This window comes from Chrysemys picta, chromosome 1, assembly GCF_011386835.1.
Source record: "Chrysemys picta bellii isolate R12L10 chromosome 1, ASM1138683v2, whole genome shotgun sequence".
Classification (NCBI taxonomy): Eukaryota; Metazoa; Chordata; order Testudines; family Emydidae; genus Chrysemys; species Chrysemys picta.
This window is the reverse complement of record NC_088791.1, coordinates 163,898,529-163,919,544: the sequence shown is the minus strand read 5'-3', so window position 1 is coordinate 163,919,544 and position 21,016 is coordinate 163,898,529. Positions and strand designations below refer to the sequence as shown.

Sequence of the window (21,016 nt, the reverse complement as noted above, 5' to 3'; positions counted from 1 at the left end):
TTTGAAAAAAAAAAAATTGTGTTCAGGTCAACCCAAATAATTGTTTTTTTCAATTTTTTGGAATTGCCAGGAAACCGAGAAATCCATAATTCACTCAGCTCTAGCCACAGCTATTCCTTGGGGGGCCGGAGGAAAGGCGTGAGGCCTGGTTTTGTTCACCTGCATGTTTTCCGTCTCCAAGCTCATGTCAAACAGATTCTCTGAAAGATACCTTTTACATACCATAAATGGATGGGAAGGGGAAATGAAGCCACCACCTCTTCCCCCTCCCCCTATTTATAGCTCTTTTTGTGACAAAGTCATGTTGTAAATAGCTCCTCTCCCAAAGGTACTGCACAATGCTTTGAAAAAGTTCTTCTTTGGGGCTGGTTTGAATGCTGAGTTAGTGACATTGGTTTCTCTGCTTTTTCATTTGCAGCAGTGAAAGTTTACCTTCTCTCTTCAATCCCTTCCATAAATGAATGATTCAGATTGCCTTCCTCGTTCTTTTCTTTTCCTTCTGAAAATATTGATCTGGGTACCCGTGTATCTCTTTGATTCTTCTTTGAAAACAATTGTTTTGAAAAGAATTTTCTTTTGCGCTGAGAACTTCCTGGGGTCTGCCGCTGTAAGAGCAAGTGATACAGAAATGTAGTACTAAAGGTAAAGGTTTAAATTATCAGAGAGGGAAAAGCAATGGGGGAAAACACTAGCATAAGGATCAATTGAACAAAACTCCTAGAAGCCAGTACCAGAAATTAGAACTAACACATTAAAAAGGCAATAGGTATAAACAAGACAAATTAAGGAACAAATCAGTAGGCTGGTGGTGCTTAAAAGACATGAAAAGTTTTATAACTGCATGACTGCATGCCACTAGTCATATTATTCTCCTTCACATCCATGTGACCAAAAGGGAAGAACAGACAGTTTTTGGGAAAAGCATCTGTGTGATGCTGCATTTTGAAGAATCTAAACTCTGCACTGATTCAACCCATCCCTTCCCTCTATCCCCAGTAACTTTTCCCAGCTCAGTCCCTTTTCAAAGTTAAATATTGGGGAGGATCTTACTTCAAGTGTCAGATAATTCTATCAGGAATCACTGCTTCTCAAACAACTGATTTCCTAGCTACTGATTTATAGATTCCAAGGCCAGAAGGAACCACTGTGATCAGTTAATCTCACCTCCTTTTATAACACAGGCCATAGAATTCCCCCAAAGTTATTCCTAGATCATATCTTTTAGAAAAACATCTCATCTTGATTTGAAAATTGACAGTGAAGGAGTTTCCATCACATCACTTGGAAAATTGTTCCATTGGTTAATTATCCTCTCTGTTAAAAATGCACATGTTATTTCTAGCATGAATTTGTCTGGCTTCAACTTTCAGACATAGGATCTTGTTACAACTTTTTCTGCTAGACCGAAAAGTCCATTATCAAATATTTGTTCCCCATATCGGTACCTGGATTGTGATCAAGTCACCCTTTACCTTTCTCTTTGTTAAGCTAAACAGATTCAATTCCTTGAATGTATCTCTATAGCCCATGTTTTCCAATCCTTTAATCATTCTTGTGGCTCTTCTCTGAATCCTCACTAATTTACCAACATCCTTCTTCGATGGTGGGCAACCAGAACTGGACATACTATTCCAGCAGGGGTCGCACCAGTGCTAAATACAGAGGTGATATAACCTCCCTCCTCCTACTCAACATAGGAGCAACACGGGCCAATGAACTAGGAGATGTGAGACCTAGCATCTATCACCAGCACTGCCACTGACTCACTCTGAGACCATGAGCAAGTCAATTCAATGCACTCTACCTCAATTTTCCATACTTTTAAAGAGGGATAATAATGTGCCCCTCTAGCAATGTAAATGGAGAAGAAGTGGCCCCCGGAGAATACTCCCAACAGGTTTCCATAAGAGGGCAGGCCAGGGAGGGAGGAAATATAACCAGAGCTCACTACATCTATTCACTGACTTCCAGGATAGGCTCCACATTTCCCAACATGTAGGAACTGAAAAAGTGACCTGAAGGCACTTCTCCCACTCTCTACTTCTGACACAAATACAGAAGCAGAGTAATTGAGAATGGGGCTTCATCCCGTCTCTGCCATCTCTCTCCCTCCACCTCTGCCCCTTCCTTGAACATATTTTCCTGAAAACCCCCCCTCAATTATCCTTCTTTTATAGTAAATTGAGACAGACCCATGATTCTTTGGGTTGCAGGAACGGGTTTTGGGTTGTACTAGATACTGCTATGAGAGGCAACAAGACTCACTGGCCACTGCACTAGAATAGGAATCAGCAGATCAGGCGTCAACTGCCAGCAAAGCCACCACCTTGCCAGCTGACTCTGATCAAGGCATTTAACGTCCCTTTGCCTCAGTAGTCCCAAGTGTAAAATGGAGGCAATGTTTACTCACCTATATGTAGCACTTTGAGAGCTCTGGGTGAGAAGCACTAGGTAAGTGGTAAATGATTATTAAGGCAGGTTCTGGGAGTACGCAGGTGATAAAAGCAGTGCTTCAGTTGTGCCAGGGTGAGCCCCAGCACCTCATGGCTTGTCAGTTCAGAGCCTCGGCACCTGTGGGTTTGCCAAATCAGTTAGGAAAGAAAAAAATTGCTTGAGCTCTGGCACCTCTTTCCTTGCAAATTAAGCACTGGATAGAAGTGAAGAGCAAAGCCAAACCAGAACCACTTTAAGGTTTTGTGCTGTGCCACCCCTTTATGACACGGTCTGAACGTCCATTGTCTTTAAAAGAAAGGCTTCCATTCCTGTTCATTTTCACACTGAAATCTCATCACTATCTTGCCTTCCCTCTTCCATATTGTTACTGCAGGTCGTCAGTGAGTTCTTTGGGGGGCCTGAATGCTGATGTCACCTGAGGTGTCGGCATGAGCTTTGATTCTCCCTCCACTCAACTGAGCTGGAGAGGGCTGATGCTTAAGGAAGCACAGAGGAATAGGAGGGAGAGCTGAACATCAGGTCAGAGCTTCTTGGAGCACCAATATTCAGATCCTGCAAATCTCTTGCCAGAGTCCTGCACAAAAGCTGTACCTTATTTTTGTTTTGTTTTTCTTTTCACTTTCAAAGTCTTTAGCGTCTATCTGGACAGATAAGGAAGTCAATTAGCCTACAAAAGAAAGTCAATGTAATGTTTAAGTGTCTCTTTTAAGGAGAACATCCAATGTCTGTACTGTAGCTGTGTCAGCAGTGCTTAATTTGTAAGGAAAGCAATTTTTTTTGTTTCATAACTGACGTTGCAACCGCAGAGGTACCGGAGCTGTGAACTGCCGAGCCTAGAGGTGCCGGTGTTCAGCCCTGGCAAGCCCTGGCATAAGATAAGCACGGTGTGGCAGACCTCAACTCCCTAGCATTAGGCATTGCTAGGTTGCTTGCCTCATATAAGATATGAATGTGAATTGCCTATATATGATTTTCTGTTACCTCATTTTGATAGGAAACACTCTGCTGGCTCTTAGGTGCTGGTATCTGTCTCCGTCATCTTGGTTCAAATTCTTTTTCTCCGCAGGAGTGCAGGGCATGCTGCTACTCGATCTGTAATATAAATATTCAATATTTATACAATGCCCAACAGTGTGCTAGACATTTGACAGAAATATGGTCCCTGCACCAAAATAATTTAATGTCTATTTAGATAAGAGGAGACAAGTGAGAATGACTATAATCAGCTAAGACACTGAGAGGGGAGACAGATCACAAAAGAAAGGTCCTGAGGTGACTAATGCTTATGTTGACATCCTGGTTGCTCACACGTATGGGTATAGGTCTGTTGTGCAGACCTGGCCTAAGTCTCATTAAAAAGGCACCGAGAAGCCTAAACCCATTGACTGTTAATGGGATATTTGCTTCTAAATGCCTAAATCATTTTTCAAAATGAGACAAGCTCAAAAATCAGTTAGGCCTGCAATACTATGTGTAATAACATGTAAATACCTATAAAAATCTGGGACAGACAGCAAGGTTTGTTTTCAAGATCTGAAGACATTCAGGTGACAGGTGCTTCATTTTAGGCTACATTATAGATTGAGAACATCATCTCTGAAAGAAGGTCAGAGAGGAAAGGAATTGTTTGTATGTGTTCACTGAAGTTTTTAAGTGTAAATGTTATGTGGAAACTTGACGTTGTAACATGGTGTTAAGCTATGGAGCAGGAAAAAGGAGTTTCATAGAATTCTGTAAGGTAATTTACTAGAAAATGATAATTCAACTTACTTATTCCCTTTTCTTTTCTTGATGATGATGGTTTCTCCTATGGCATTCAGAGTAATAGAAATTATGCAAAGCACTTGCCAAATATACATTTTGCTCTCCTCATCAGATGCTGAAATGCAAATTAGCAAACACCAAATGTCACACAGAACCCAAATGGATGTCAAAGCTCTTCGTATGTTTCCTGTCCAGAAACTGGGACCGAGCAATCATTGAGTTCTAAACTCAATTCTAAACTAAGTGTAGAAAGTGGACATGTTGGTTAACCTCTATGGGTATCAGTTTGTTGAACTATAAAATGGGGATATTCGTTAGAGTAGGTCAATTATTCATGATGAATAAATAATCGGATCATAAAACTTTTCTTCTGTTTCTGAATTGCTGATCTCTGGTCATGTCTTCCTTATTCACAGAACAGTGTACCAGAGTTTATTTGAACAGATAGGGTATATGTGAGCTGTTCACTTCCATTATCGGCTACTCTGAAATGTGATTGGTCATTTGGGTTACATGATTCTGTTTCTGCTCTCTGATTGGATGGAAGATTTTCTGAACAGGAGAATAGGGATGGATGAATAGCCAATAAAGAATAGCACGTAACCTTGTGCCATATCAGATAAGAACAGACACTACACTTTGATCTTAGCTCTAAGGAGCCGAGAAGCAATACACATAAAGATCTTTGTTCATTTTTAAAACAGGTATGAATAATGTTTTTGCATTATTCAGCTAATTCTAGTAATACATATTTCACAGATGTATTTTGAGGATTAGTTAGTAGCTATGAAATGCTTTGAAAGTGCTAAGTAGCGATGCATCATAAAAATTACTATTAGTCGAGAGAGTCCCATGAACACTCATTTATACTGCTATTGCCTCTTAGACCTACTTGAAAAACAGAAAAAAACAGGTTGCAAGTTTCAAAATTTCAAAGTTGCCTCCATTTCACAGAGCTTAGAATGGACCCTTTTACCTCAAAGATTCAACAAGGTGGGTTTTCAATATATACCCTGCCAGCTGCTGTGTAGACATACCAACAGGGTTGCGACTTGTAACACGAGTATTACGACTCCCATCCGCATACAAGTCTCGAGATCAAGTTAACTGATGTTTTACGTTTGCACTAGCTGTCCCATCAGGGGAGCAGGTTGAAATAGGAGTGGTGCTGAAGTTACAACATCTCATTATCAGCTAATCCAATCGCTCTGCTTATCAAAGCACTATGTGGAGCTGCAGTGTAGTAACTCAAGTGCACTAACTTGAATGCACTGTTGCAGAGAACAGGGCCAGCTCCAGGCACCAGCCTGGCAAGCAGGTGCTTGGGGCGGCTGTTCCGGAGAGGGGCGGCACGTCCAAGAATTCGGCGGACGGTCCCTCACTCCCGCTGTGAGCAAAGGACCTCCCGCCGAATTGCCGCCGCGGATCGCGATCGCAGCTTTTTTTTTTTTTTTTTTTTTTTTGGCTGCTTGGGGCGGCCAAAACCGTGGAGCCGGCCCTGGCAGTGAAGAGAAGTCCTCAGATACAAGCCATTGAAGAAAAGCAGGGTCCACAGGGCAAATCTATGGCCAGGCAAGATTTAACCACAACTGTATTCACTGTGATTATACATTAAGAATTTATTTTTAATTCACTGGAAGAGAACCAACCTTCTTTGGACAACTATTATTTTGTTTGGTACGGCTTTTCTCTGCTCTCCACTCCCCAGACAATAATATACCAACACCAAGATCTAACCTACCCTCATATTCTTCTAGTGGGTCAATTATCTCCTCTTTCCTTCCCATAGGGTGGTTTATTACACAAGTCAAAGCCTGGAGGTTGTTCGATCGCAGGAGCCTCACAGAGACGTTAAACGTGCTTGTCACGGTCACGGTGCCATTTGCATTCCTAATTCCATGTATCTCAGGCTGGCCAATCAGGATGCCCTCAGGCTTCCATGTGATTTCTGGGGCAGGTTTTGCTGTAGCTGAGCAGACTGCAGTCCGGACCCCCGGGATGCTGGCGTTCGTAAGGAGTTCAGTTCTTACTGGAGAAATTGCTAAGAGAAAAAGTAGAGTGCAACGGAAATGACAATATTCCTTACACCGTGACCAAAAAACTAAGCCATGTTCAAAGTTTTTAATGGAGAAAACCACACTATTCCTGATATGTTCAATATGTTCCTTTATAGTCATAGATTTTAATGGTTCATTATTATATTTTAACTGTTTGCTAGGGGTTTTTACGCAGGAGGCGTAGGGTTGGAAATTAAAGAAAATTGGGCCAGATGGTACCTTCTTCGCTGCTCCACAGGAAACTCCCTGCACATTCGTGTGTCCTGTTCTTGTGATTGAAAAAAATGTGCTGATAAACACTTTTGAGGCACAACCTCCCAGTCCCTAAATCCAAGGAGAGCCCTTTATTGAATTGAGGATCCACATATGGGGAAGGAGCAAGTCAGGAGTAGGCCTGGATTCACATCCTCTTGAATCAATCCAGGAATAAATCCACTCAGAAATAGCTGTATTAACTTCTGAGTGGAAATTCTCCATGCTATGGGAGCCCCTTTGGGAGTTGGATACAAGAACCAGAAGGGAAAGCCCTGTCAATTCAGCTCCATAAAGCAGATTAGTGGTATGTCTCTACACTTATGGCCCATGGACCTAGCGGAACCCCCAGTATCCACATGGATTTTAGGGCATCAGCAATACCTGAGGAAGAACTAACTTCTTCTGTAGGAGTATGTGGCACCAGCACCTCCTCAGCTGAAAACTGCTGAGGAATTTCACAAGAGAAACCTTGTAAAGCTTTCCTTCACTCGAGACCTCCTGTGGATTTGATCACAAGGCTGGGGAGAGGGGTTGTTCTGCTATATAACCATGAACACAGCTAAACTTTGGCTCTACAATGACTGAAACCAACATCGTCTTTGAGAACCTTGTGTTACACAAGGAGGAAGGGGATGTTAGGGGACAAACTGATTCAAACTTGACTGGCTTCTTCTACTGATCTAATAGCTGAATATTTCTGTATGTTAGAACATCTTAAACTCTTTCATCTCCTATCTCTGCTGATCTTGTCTTGGTGTATTTATACATTCACAGCTTTTTGTATTATCAGGTCAACTGCTAGCTATCCCTATATTTAGGTTGTGTAACTTTTTTCTTTATAGAAGAATGAAGTGTTTTAGACGCTCTAAAACCTTCCTGGTTTGCAGCAACCCTTTGAAATTCAGCAGGGGGAAATCCCTCAGGCTGGAGAAGTGCCTTTTCTTTGTCCCATGAAATTCCATTCAGGCTTAGCTGAGTTCTCAATGGTTAAATATCACCATTCCCTTTCTCTTGTTTGCCAAATTAATAATCAAATACATGAACACTGAACACCAGGCTCATACCACTGCCAAAGCAGCAGCAGACGCACCAAGCTAGGAATGGCTGTGAGAAGAGCTGTAGCAAGAAGTGTCTTGGAACATCTGGACTAGACAGAGCCCCTCAAACATGCCCAGAATCTGATCTCTCCCAGACTTGCTGCCCTAGCATGGAAGAGGAGTGCCTGTCTCCTGGGGAGAGGGAAGAAAGAAACCTGGGCAGGGCCATTTTCCACCCTCTGGACCTAGCACATAGTACCAATAGTCTTTTCCCCCTCTGGAACAGCAACCTTCTCCTGCTGCCAGCTAATGAACTTAGTGCTGTGGTGATAGCAGTCTGGTGCAACAGCAAAGGCTCAGGGATCCAATCTTATTGATGATACATGAGAGGTTCTTGTTACAGGTAAACCCAAGATAATTTATTTTAACCTTGTCCTTTACTAAACATAGGAAATTACACTAAAAGACTACATTAGAAGAAAGTTATTTAACTGTATTAGTACCCGCTTGGGCATTATACACGAAACAGCTTTTAATTACATGATCACATACTTTTTGTAGCCTACACCGGCTTCCTTCAGTGCAGTGCGTAGGGGAGAAAGAGAGGGTAGAATTAAGGTTGTTTGGTGATCATAAACATGGAATTTTTTAACTTTTGAGTTCTTGACTTTGCAACCTTCAAAACATTCTTTTAACACAGAACACGTACAACCCCCTCCGCCCCCACTAGTTGGTAGAGGTTTAGTCAGAGGTACCACAAAGACCATTTTCGAGTTTAGAAATAGTTCTTATGGAAGAGTTTGTATACTGAACATATATTTTATGTTAATGAATTCAAAATGATGAAATTTATACTATGCAGTGCTGTTGTAGTCATGTCAGTCCCAGGATAATAGAGACAAAAGGTGGGTAATGCAGTATCTTTTATTGGACAGACTTCCGTTGGTGAGAGAGACAAACTTTTGAGCTCACACAGAGCTCTTGTTCAGGTCTGGGAAAAGTACTCAGTGTCACAGGTAAATACAAGAGTGACATACTATACCTTGGGGGAAGGTCTTGTAATCCCCATATCCCCATTTTGTAATCCCAATAATCCCCATCTGTATGTAATTGTGATCTTGCATATAAAGCAGGCCATGTGAGGTATCGGGAGAAACGTTATGATCTGCTGAAAGTGATTTTTCTATCCATATCTGTATATCATTAATGCATATGAAGTTATGAGAATTGTGTTGTGTGGTTGTCACGAAAACATGCTGTAAATTGGGAAATCAGCCAGATATTAGCAACAGCAAGGAAAGTAACCAACGCTCGGGCGGGGTGTGAAACAACCCATCAACAGCCATTGTCCAGCAAGAGAGCTACAATTCAATGACTCACCTGCATAAGGCCCCACCAAGGAAATTGCTCAAACTTGCCTTGCCCCACAATATGCCAACATTTTTATGGCTGACCTGGAACAACGCTTCCTCAGCTCTCGTCCACTCATGCCCCTTCTCTACCTACGCTATATTGATGACATCTTCATCATCTGGACCCATGGGAAGGAGGCCCTGGAAGAATTCCACCATGCTTTCAACAGTTTCCACCCCACCATCAACCTCAGCCTGGACCAATCTACACGGGAGGTCCACTTCCTGGACACCACCGTACAAATAAGCAATGGCCACATTAATACCACCCTATACCGAAAACCCACCGACTGCTACGCCTACCTTCATGCCTCCAGCTTCCACCCCGGTCACACCACACGATCCATCATCTACAGCCAAGCACTGAGGTACAATCGCATCTGCTCCAACCCCTCAGACAGAGACCAACACCTACAAGATCTTCACCAAGCATTCTCAAAACTACGATACCCACACAAGGAAATAAAGAAACAAATCAACAGAGCCAGACGTGTACCCAGAAGCCTCCTGCTACAAGACAGGCCCAGAAGAGAAACCAACAGAACTCCACTGGCCATCACCTACAGTCCTTAGCTTAAACCTCTCCAACGCATCATCAGTGATTTACAACCCATCCTGGACAATGATCCCTCACTTTCACAGACCTTGGGAGGCAGGCCAGTCCTCGCCCACAGACAACCTGCCAACCTTAAGCATATTCTCACCAGCAACCACGCATCGCACCATAACAACTCTAACTCAGGAACCAACCCATGCAACAAACCTCGATGCCAACTCTGCCCACATATCTACACCAGCAACACCATCACTGGACCTAACCAGATCAGCTACAACATCACCGGCTCATTCACCTGCACGTCCACCAATGTTATATATGCCATCATATGCCAGCAATGCCCCTCTGCTATGTACATTGGCCAAACTGGACAGTCACTACGCAAGAGGATAAATGGACACAAGTCAGATATCAGGAATGGCAATATACAAAAACCTGTAGGAGAACACTTCAACCTCCCTGGCCACACAATAGCAGATGTTAAGGTAGCCATCTTACAGCAAAAAAACTTCAGGACCAGACTCCAAAGAGAAACTGCTGAGCTTCAGTTCATCTGCAAATTTGACATCATCAGATCAGGATTAAACAAAGACTGTGAATGGCTATCCAACTACAGAAACAGTTTCTCCTCCCTTGGTGTTCACACCTCAACTGCTAGCAGAGCACCTCACCCTCCCTGATTGAACTAACCTCGTTATCTCCACACTGATATATACCTGCCTCTGGAGATTTCCATTACTTGCATCTGAAGAAGTGAGGTTCTGACCCACGAAAGCTTATGCTCCCAGTACTTCTGTTAGTCTCAAAGGTGCCACAGGACCCTCTGTTGCTTTTTACAGATTCAGACTAACACGGCTACCCCTCTGATACTCATTATCCAGTTAACTGTCCAATTCTGGTTGGATCCTGCCAAGCTCATGACCTCAGTATGCTGTAGCAATGAGTTCTACAAACTTATTGTGCATTCTGTGAAAAAGTGTATCCTTTTGTCAGCTTTCAATTTGGTGCTTTTCCTTCTTATTTAATGTCTCCTTATTGTATGATGAGAGGACAAGGAGGAGTACTTGATTTCTGTAGCATTCATTATTCTCCAACCCATTATCGTGGCCACTCTTAATTGTCTGCCCCAATCTTTTCATTCTCTCTAAATATTGAAGTTTTCTCCAGCTTTTCCTGTAATTATTTTTACTGGCCATTTCTGAACTGCCTCCTTTTTCTGCAATATATGTATATATATATCACATAAATAATGTGCATTAGTCTTGAGTTTTGTTAAAAAAAGGGGAGGGGGGCAAGGTGAACTGATAGAGTCTTTAACCACCTGCACAACTAATTTCTCAGGGCTTTCTCAGGCAGAACTCATATGAGAAAGGATGTGGGGCTTTGGCAGACCCCTAGTTTGTGAGGGAATTTGATATTGACTGTTGCATTGTTAGTGGAGAGGACATGCTTTTTCCCTCCCAGAATTTTCTGATTCTATCCTCTTAGTTAAAGTGATCAGGACATTTTTCTCTAATTGCGGGAAATTTACAATTAATTGGTTTATCTTTATTATAAGTGGGAATATATAGAATTATTGGATAAGGTAAAAAGGAAATTTTTCCTCTCACTGTCCCTGCCAAAATATGCTATTACCAACCCTTGCTAGTATTATTATTAATAACAATTTAGAATTGTCTGACAGGACAGTCCATCTGTCCATTCTCCCCCTTCTTTATGTTGCATGTTCTCAGCTCTATTTAGGACTGAATCGTCCAGCGATTGCTGCCATGCAACTGCTATACAAAACAGGAGGATAAAGGGAAACTCCACTCACCTGTGAATGGCGCTCTAAGCAGGCAGAGTACCCAGAGCAGAATGAGCCAGAGTTCAGGCCACCAAACCCTCTGCAAACACATCTTGGAGAAGGTTTATTTTATTCTCATGGAATTTTTTTCCTTTTCCCTCTGGATCTGCAGAAAGAGCTTTTCTTTCAATGAGATGACTTGAATGTGGCGCCTTTTTCTTGCATATGACTCATCTCGTCTGATAGGCCACAGCTCAAAACAGCTCACATTCCACTGTGAGATTACCTGTCTGCATCTAATTGCATGCGCTGTTTCTCTTCCTACTCCTCATCTCCTATTTGCAGCTGCTGTAATTGTAGCTGACACCAGAATGCCTGCTGGCACCAGCAAGCCAGTTGATTCAAGTCAGCCCCTGGTTCCCCTTCCTCTTACATTTTCTCTTTCTAGGAAAAGCCCCAAGATCCTGTTAGTGCTAGTTAACAGATTTCCCGTTACTGATGGTTCATGGCTTAGGGCCTGCTCCTGGGTCCAGTCCCTCAGGGTGGCTACTGGCCCTGCTGCAGCCTCTGGGTTTACCTCCAAGGACGTTTAGGTTCAAGTCCCCATGTCTTACAGAAGCTTGTTATAGGGGTCACCAGGGGCTGCTGCTTTGCTGGTTCCTCTCAGTGTTCTTTCTCTATCACTGTATTTGCAGCACCTCTCAGAGGAGAACGCACTGCCAAGTTAATTCCTGCTTTATCTAGTCCCTCTCGCAGATCATTCAAGACTCCCAGCATCATAAAATCCAGCACAGCCCTGCAGGCCTTCTAAGAAACAGTCTTCGAGCTCGTGGCATTAGAAGCAATGACAAACAATACGCATAATACAAAGATGTGAGAAAATACAAAACTTGCGTTTTATTGTGCAAATCCACACAGCTAGAATTTAACAGTCTCAGATAAATACCTACTGCATTCTATATACAACTACGCTTATTGGCTCATTTATTCAAACATAAAAAAATATTTAAAAAGTTATTTCGAGGGCTTTTTTTTTTTTTTTGGTATAAAACATGGCAAGTTGCACGTAATGTGATTCACGTGGCAGTCTATGTTACAAGTACAGCTAGACATCAGTTTCACACATCCAAACCCAGCACTGTTTGCATTTCACCATTGTTAGGCAAAACTCTCCCAACACCAGGCGTTCATCTGACCAAGAGGGCTCTAAAGAGAGGAAGCTAAATACTAAAATGGCATCTCTGCTTTTCTAACCAATGTTAGTCTAATCTGCCTAGATTTCCAGGTCAAAATTGCTCTCTTTGATTTTAGAACTCCCGCTATTTGCTCCAAATGAACTCTTCTCTGCATGCCTCTCCACTCATCTAACAGTGGCTACCTCTTTTTCCTTTCTCTTAATCTGGCCACAGCTGCTCTACCTTGGGAAAGAGAGAGGACAGGCTGAGAGAGGTGTTCTAGTTGTGTCTGAACTCTTTAAGAGACAGGAATTTATTATTTAAAAAAAAATTAGGTCAGTATAGCAACAATGAAACCCCATTAAATTTTTCCATCTGCCTGAGATAGCAGGAACCAAGTAAGCTGAAGATTAGAGTGTAAAAGGGGAGATAATTACTTTTAAATGTAAATTTCCATGAAACAGGTGTCTCAGCTAGAGATGGGTGAAACTTTTCAACTGAAAAAGTCAAAAAAATGAAGATTCAGTGACACCAAAACTTTTGGTGATTTAGAGTCAATTGTTTTCATTGGGAAAAAATAGTAAAAACATGGTTTCCAAAAACTGAAACATTCTGATGTCTCCAATTGAAAAAAAATTTCTTTCAAAATTTACTTTAAACGTGATTTAAAGAATTAAATATTGAAGTGTTCAGCCAAAACATTTCGTTAGAACCAAAAATGAAACATAACTTAGATTTGCTGAAAAATTTGAAAAAAAAAATGTTTTCAGTTCAACCCAAATAATTGTTTTTTTCAATTTTTTGGAATTGCCAGCAAACCGAGAAATCCATAATTCACTCAGCTCTAGCCACAGCTATTCCTTGGGGGGGGATGGCGAGAAGGAAAGGCATGTGGCCTGGATTTTTTCACCTGCATGTTTTCCGTCTCCAAGCTCATGTCAAACAGATTCTCTGAAAGATACCTTTTACATACCATAAATGGATGGGAGGGGGAAGTGAAGCCACCACCTCTTCCCCCTCCCCCTATTTATAGCTCTTTTTGTGTCAAAGTCATGTTGTAAATAGTTCCTCTCCCAAAGGTACTGCACAATGCTTTGAAAAAGTTCTTCTTTGGGGCTGGTTTGAATGCTGAGTTAGTGACATTGGTTTCTCTGCTTTTTCATTTGCAGCAATGAAAGTTTACCTTTTCTCTAATTTTTAAAAACCAAGTCATCAATCTCTTCAATCCCTTCCACAAATGATTGATTCAGATTGCCTTCCTCGTTCTTTTCTTTTCCTTCTGAAAATATTGATCTGGGTACCAGTGTATGTCTTTGATTCTTCTTTGAAAAGAATTTTCTTTTGCGCGGAGAAGTTCCTGGGGTTTCCCGCTGTAAGAGCAAGTGATACAGTTATGTGGTACTAAAGGTAAAGGTTTAAATTATCAGCGAGGGAAAAGCAATGGGGGAAAACACTAGCATAAGGATCAATTGAACAAAACTCCTAGAAGCCAGTACCAGAAATTAGAACTAACACATTAAAAAGGCAATAGGTATAAACAAGACAAATTAAGGAACAAATCAGTAGGCTGGTGGTGCTTAAAAGACATGAAAAGTTTTATAACTGCATGACTGGATGCCACTAGTCATATTATTCTCCTTCACATCCATGTGACCAAAAGGGAAGAACAGACGGTTTTTGGGAAAAGCATCTGTGTGATGCTGCATTTTGAAGAATCTAAACTCTGCACTGATTCAACCCATCCCTTCCCTCTATCCCCAGTACCTTTTCCCAGCTCAGTCCCTTTTCAAAGTAAAATATTGGTGAGGATATTACTTCAAGTGTCAGATTATTCTATCAGGAATCACTACTTCTCAAACAACTGATTTCCTGGCTACTGATTCATAGATTCCAAGGCCAGAAGGAACCACTGTGATCAGCTAATCTCACCTCCTTTTATAACACAGGCCATAGAATTCCCCCAAAGTTATTCCTAGATCATATCTTTTAGAAAAACATCTCATCTTGATTTGAAAATTGACAGTGAAGGAGTTTCCATCACATCACTTGGAAAATTGTTCCATTGGTTAATTATCCTCTCTGTTAAAAATGCACATGTTATTTCTAGCATGAATTTGTCTGGCTTCAACTTTCAGACATAGGATCTTGTTACAACTTTTTCTGCTAGACTGAAAAGTCCATTATCAAATATTTGTTCCCCATGTCGGTACCTGGATTGTGATCAAGTCACCCTTTACCTTTCTCTTTGTTAAGCTAAACAGATTCAATTCCTTGAATTTATCTCTATAGCCCATGTTTTCCAATCCTTTAATCATTCTTGTGGCTCTTCTCTGAATCCTCACTAATTTACCAACATCCTTCTTCGATGGTGGGCAACCAGAACTGGACATACTATTCCAGCAGGAGTCGCACCAGTGCTAAATACAGAGGTGATATAACCTCCCTCCTCCTACTCAACATAGGAGCAACACGGGCCAATGAACTAGGAGTTGTGAGACTGGGCCTCTATCACCAGCACTGCCACTGACTCACTCTGAGACCATGAGCAAGTCAATTCAATGCACTCTACCTCAATTTTCCATACTTTCAAAGAGGGATAATAATGTGCCCCTCTAGCAGTGTAAATGGAGAAGAAGTGGCCTCCGGAGAATACTCCCAACAGGTTTCCATAAGAGGGCAGGCCAGGGAGGGAGGAAATATAACCAGAGCTCACTACATCTAGTCATTGACTTCCAGGATAGGCTCCACATTTCCCAACATGTAGGAACTGATAAAGTGACCTGAAGCCACCTTCTCCCACTCTCTACTTCTGACACAAATACAGAAGCAGAATAATTGAGAATGGGGCTTCATCCCGTCTCTGCCACTCTCTCTCCCTCCACCTCTGCCCCTTCCTTACACACATTTTCCTGAAACCCTCTCCCCACCCTCAATTATCCTTCTTTTATAGTAAATTGAGACAGACCCATGATTCTTTGGGTTGCAGGAACGGGTTTTGGGTTGTACTAGATACTGCTATGAGAGGCAACAAGACTCACTGGCCACTGCACTAGAATAGGAATCATCAGATCAGGCTTCAACTGCCAGCAAAGCCACCACGTTGCCAGCTGACTCTGAGCAAGGCATTTAACATCCCTCTGCCTCAGTAGTCCCAAGTGTAAAATGGAGGCAATGTTTACTCACCTATATGTAGCACTTTGAGAGCTATGGGTGAGAAGCACTAGGTAAGTGGTAAATGATTATTAAGGCAGGTTCTGGGACTACGCAGGTGATAAAAGCAGTGCTTCAGTTGTGCCAGGGTGAGCCCCGGCACCTCATGGCTTGTCAGTTCAGAGCCTCGGCACCTGTGGGTTTGCCACATCAGTTATGAAAGAAAAATGTTGCTTGAGTTCTGGCACCTCTTTCCTTGCAAATTAAGCACTGGATAGAAGTGAAGAGCAAAGCCAAACCAGAACCACTTTAAGGTTTTGTGCTGTGCCACCCCTTTATGACACGGTCTGAACGTCCATTGTCTTTAAAAGAAAGGCTTCCATTCCTGTTCATTTTCCCACTGAAATCTCATCACTATCTTGCCTTCCCTCTTCCATATTGTTACTGCAGGTCATCAGTGAGTTCTCTGGGGGGCCTCAATGGTGATGTCACCTGAGATGTGGGCATGAGCTTTGATTCTCCCTCCACTCAACTGAGCTGGAGAGGGCTGATGCTTAAGGAAACACAGAGGAATTGGAGGAAGAGCTGAACATCAGGTCAGAGCTTCTTGGAGCACCAATATTCAGATCCTGCAAATCTCTTGCCAGAGTCCTGCACAAAAGCTGTACCTTATTTTTGTTTTGTTTTTCTTTTCACTTTCAAAGTCTTTAGCGTCTATCTGGACAGATAAGGAAGTCAATGTAATGTTTAAATGTCTCTTTTAAGGAGGACATTCAATGTCTGTATTGTAGCTGTGTCAGCAGTGCTTAATTTGTAAGGAAAGCAATTTTTTTAGTTTCATAACTGACATTGCAACCCCAGAGGTACTGGGGCTGTGAACTGCCGAGCCTAGAGGTGCCGGCGTTCAGCCCTGGAACAAGTTAAGCACCGTGTGGCAGACCTCAACTCCCTAGCATTAGGCATTGCTAGGTTGCTTGCCTCATATAAGATATGAATGTGAATTGCCTATATATGATTTTCTGTTACCTCATTTTGATAGGAAACACTCTGCTGGCTCTTAGGTGTTGGCTGGTGCCGGTATCTTTCTCCGTCATCTTGGTTCAAATTCTTTTTCTCCGCAGGAGTGCAGGGCATGCTGCTACTCGGTCTGTGATATAAATATTCAATATTTATACAATGCCCAACAGTGTGCTAGACATTTTACAGAAATATGGTCCCTGCACCAAAATAATTTAATGTGTATTTAGATAAGAGGAGACAAGTGACAATGACTATAATCAGCTAAGACAGTGAGAGGGGAGACAGATCACAAAAGAAAGGTCCTGAGGTGACTAATGCTTATGTTGACATCCTGGTTGCTCACGGGTATGGGTATAGGTCTGTTGTGCAGACCTGGCCTAAGTGTCATTAAAAAGGCACCGAGAAGCCTAAACCCATTGACTGTTAATTAGGATATTTGCTTCTAAATGCCTAAATCATTTTTCAAAATGAGACAAGCTCAAAAATCAGTTAGGCCTGCAATACTATGTGTAATAACATGTAAATACCTATAAAAATCTGGGACAGACACCAAGGTTTGTTTTCAAGTTCTGAAGACATTCAGGTGACAGGTGCTTAATTTTAGGCTACATTATAGATTGAGAACATCATCTCTGAAAGAAGATCAGAGAGGAAAGGAATTGTTTGTATGTGTGCACTGAAGTTTGTAAGTGTAAAAGTTACGTGGAAACTTGACGTTGTAACATGGTGTTAAGCGATGGAAAAGGAGTTTAATAGAATTCTGTAAGATAATTTACTAGAAAATGATAATTCAACTTACTTATTCCCTTTGCTTTTCTTTATGATGATGGTGACTCCTATGGCATTCAGAATAATAGAAATTATGCCAAGCACTTGCCAAATATATATTTTGCTCTCCTCATCAGATGCTGAAATGCAAATTAGCACATACCAAATGTCACACAGAACCCAAATGGATGTCAAAGCTCTTCTTATGTTTCCTGTCCAGAAACTGGGACCGAGCAATCATTGAGTTCTAAACTCCATTCTGAACTAAGTGTAGAAAGTGGACATGTTGGTTAACCTCTATGGGTATCAGTTTTTCGAACTATAAAATGGGCATATTCATTAGAGTAGGTCAATTATTCATGATGAATAAATAATCGGATCATAAAACTTTTCTTCTGTTTCTGAATTGCTGATCTCTGGTCATGTCTTCCTTATTCACAGAACAGTGTACCAGAGTTTATTTGAACAGATATGGTATATGTGAGCTGTTGACTTCCATTATTGGCTACTCTGAAATGTGATTGGTCATTTGGGTTACACGATTCTGTTTCTGCTCTCTGATTGGATGGAAGATTTTGTGAACAGGAGAATAGGGATTGATGAATAACCAATAAAGGATAGCACGTAACCTTGTGCCACACACATAAACATCTTTGTTCATTTTTAAAACAGATATGAATAATGTTTTTGCATTATTCAGCTAATTCTAGTAATACATATTTCACAGATGTGTTTTGAGGATTAGTTAGTAGCTGTGAAATGCTTTGAAAGTGCTAAGTAGCGATTCATCATAAAAATTACTGTTAGTCGAGAGAGTCCCATGAACACGCATTTATACTGCTATTGCCTCTTAGACCTACTTGAAAAACAGAAAAAAACAGGTTGCAAGTTTCAAAATTTCAAAGGTGCCTCCATTTCACAGAGCTTAGAATGGACCCTTTTACTTCAAAGATTCAACAAGGTGGGTTTTCAATATATACTTTTAATTTTATTGTCAAAATCATTATTAATTTTTTGTTTAGCAAAGTTGTCAAATGAAAAATAATGAAAATGAATATTCAAAAAAATCAATTATGTTGAAACTGACCAAAAATGAAAGATTTTCATGTTTACAATACTTTTTGTAAAAAAGTTAATTTTGAAAAAATGGCTGCTTTGGTGATTTTTTCTATAAGAAATAAGGTAATTTGTGATAAGAAATTCAAAGAAATCCTCAGTACAGGACATCCTTTAATCTAAAGCTCCAGAAACAGCTCTAGGACTGAAATACCAGGAAAAGCTTGGTCTTCTGAATATCTAAGTGTATGTCTACACGGCAAGGGAAGGCCTGATTTTAGAATGGGTAACAATAGCAGTGAAGATGTGGTAGCACATGTGGCCGCTCAGGCTATCACCTGTAGGTGCTCCAGTGGGGTTAGTTACTCCCTACCACCATCCAAGCTGCCACAGCCACACTGCTAGTTTTAGCACACTATCTCCATCTAAGCTATCATGTCTCTGTCCACCCAGGCTGGGAAGTACCCTGCCAGCTGCTGTGTAGACATACCAACAGGGTTGCGAGTTGTAACTCGAGTATTACGACTCCCATCCGCATACAAGTCTCGAGATCAAGTTAACTGATGTTTTACGTTTGCACTAGCTGTCCCATCAGGGGAGCAGGTTGAAATAGGAGTGGTGCTAAAGTTACAACATCTCATTATCAGCTAATCCAATCGCTCTGCTTATCAAAGCACTATGTGAGCTGCAGTGTAGTAACTAAAGTGCACTAACTTGAATGCACTGTTGCAGTGAAGAGAAGTCCTCAGATACAAGCCATTGAAGAAAAGCAGGGTCCACAGGACAAGTCTATGGCCAGGCAAGATTTAACCACAACTGTATTCACTGTGATTATACATTAAGAATTTATTTTTAATTCACTGGAAGAGAACCAACCTTCTTTGGACAACTATTATTTTGTTTGGTACGGCTTTTCTCTGCTCTCCAGTCCCCAGACAATAATATACCAACACCAAGATCTAACCTACCTTCATATACTTCTAGTGGGTCAATTATCTCCTCTTTCCTTCCCATAGGGTGGTTTATTACACAACTCAAAGCCTGGAGGTTGTTCGATCGCAGGAGCCTCAAAGAGACGTTACATGTGCTTGTCACGGTCACGGTGCCATTTGCATGCTTAACTCCATGTATCTCAGGCTGGCCATTCAGGATGCCCTCAGGCTTCTATGTGATTTCTGGGGCAGGTTTTGCTGTAGCTGAGCAGACTGCAGTCTGGACCCCCGGGGTGCTGGCGTTTGAAAGGAGTTCAGTTCTTACTGGAGAAATCGCTAAGAGAAAAAGTAGAGTGCAACGGAAATGACAATATTCCTTACACCGTGACCAAAAAACTAAGACATGTTCAAAGTTTTTAACGGAGAAAACCACACTATTCCTGATATGTTCAATATGTTTCTTTATAGTCATAGATTTTAATGGTTCATTATTATATTTTAACTGTTTGCTAGGGGTTTTTACGCAGGAGGCGTAGGGTTGGAAATTAAAGAAAATTGGGCCAGATGGTACCTTCTTCGCTGCTCCACAGGAAACTCCCTGCACATTCGTGTGTCCTGTTCTTGTGATTGAAAAAAATGTGCTGATAAACACTTTTGAGGCACAATCTCCCTGTCCCTAAATCAAAGGAAAGCCCTTTATTGAATTGAGGATCCACATATGGGGAAGGAGCAAGTCAGGAGTAGGCCTGGATTCACATCCTCTTGAATCAATCCAGGAGAAAATCCACTCAGAAATAGCTGTATTAACTTCTGAGTGGAAATTCTCCATGCTATGGGAGCCCCTTTGGGAGTTGGATACAAGAACCATGTCCAGAAGGGAAAACCCTGTAAATTCAGCTCCATAAAGCAGATTAGTGGTATGTCTTTACACTTATGGCCCATGGACCTAGCGGAACCCCCAGTATCCACATGGATTTTAGGGCATCAGCAATACCTGAGGAAGAACTAACTTCTTCTATAGGAGTATGTGGCACCAGCACCTCCTCAGCTGAAAACTGCTGAGGAATTTCACAAGAGAAACCTTGTAAAGCTTTCCTTCACCCGAGATCTCCTGTGGATTTGATCACAAGGCCGGGGAGAGGGGTTGTTCTGCTATATAACCATGAACACAGCTAAACTTTGGCTCTACAATGACTGAAACCAACATCGTCTTTGAGAACCTTGTGTTACACAAGGAGGAAGGGGATGTTAGGGGACAAACTGATTCAAACTTGACTGGCTTCTTCTACTGATCTAATAGCTGAATATTTCTGTATGTTAGAACATCTTAAACTCTTTCATCTCCTATCTCTGCTGATCTTGTCTTGGTGTATTTATACATTCACAGCTTTTTGTATTATCAGGTCAACTGCTAGCTATCCCTATATTTAGGTTGTGTAACTTTTTTCTTTATAGAAGAATGAAGTGTTTTAGACGCTCTAAAACCTTCCTGGTTTGCAGCAACCCTTTGAAATTCAGCAGGGGGAAATCCCTCAGGCTGGTGAAGTGCCTTTTCTTTGTCTCATGAAATTCCATTCAGGCTTAGCTGAGTTCT

At 41.5% G+C, this 21,016-nt stretch overlaps 1 protein-coding gene and 1 long non-coding RNA gene across 3 annotated transcripts in view; both read right to left on the bottom strand.

Moving 5' to 3' along the window:
- Positions 1–119: 119 nt before the first annotated feature.
- The window catches only part of LOC112060578 (nectin-1-like), a 46,622-nt gene continuing 25,725 nt past the window's right edge, over positions 120–21,016 (bottom strand). The window contains exons 4-6 of one of the 2 annotated variants that reach the window (XM_065588826.1): positions 17,466–17,574; positions 16,673–16,793; positions 120–605 (exon numbers count right to left, since the gene is read on the bottom strand). In XM_065588826.1, the coding sequence (XP_065444898.1) occupies positions 429–605; positions 16,673–16,793; positions 17,466–17,574 (407 nt within the window). In that variant the 3' untranslated portion in view covers positions 120–428. Of the gene's footprint in view, positions 606–12,193; positions 13,867–16,672; positions 16,794–17,465; positions 17,575–21,016 lie in introns of those variants that run through there. The other variant, XM_065588818.1, reaches the window with a different exon arrangement.
- Positions 4,230–11,764, bottom strand: LOC135982399 (uncharacterized). The gene is made up of 3 exons (XR_010599745.1): positions 11,352–11,764; positions 5,960–6,259; positions 4,230–4,333 (listed from the first exon to the last, which is right to left on the bottom strand). It is a non-coding gene; the product is annotated as an uncharacterized LOC135982399 (long non-coding RNA).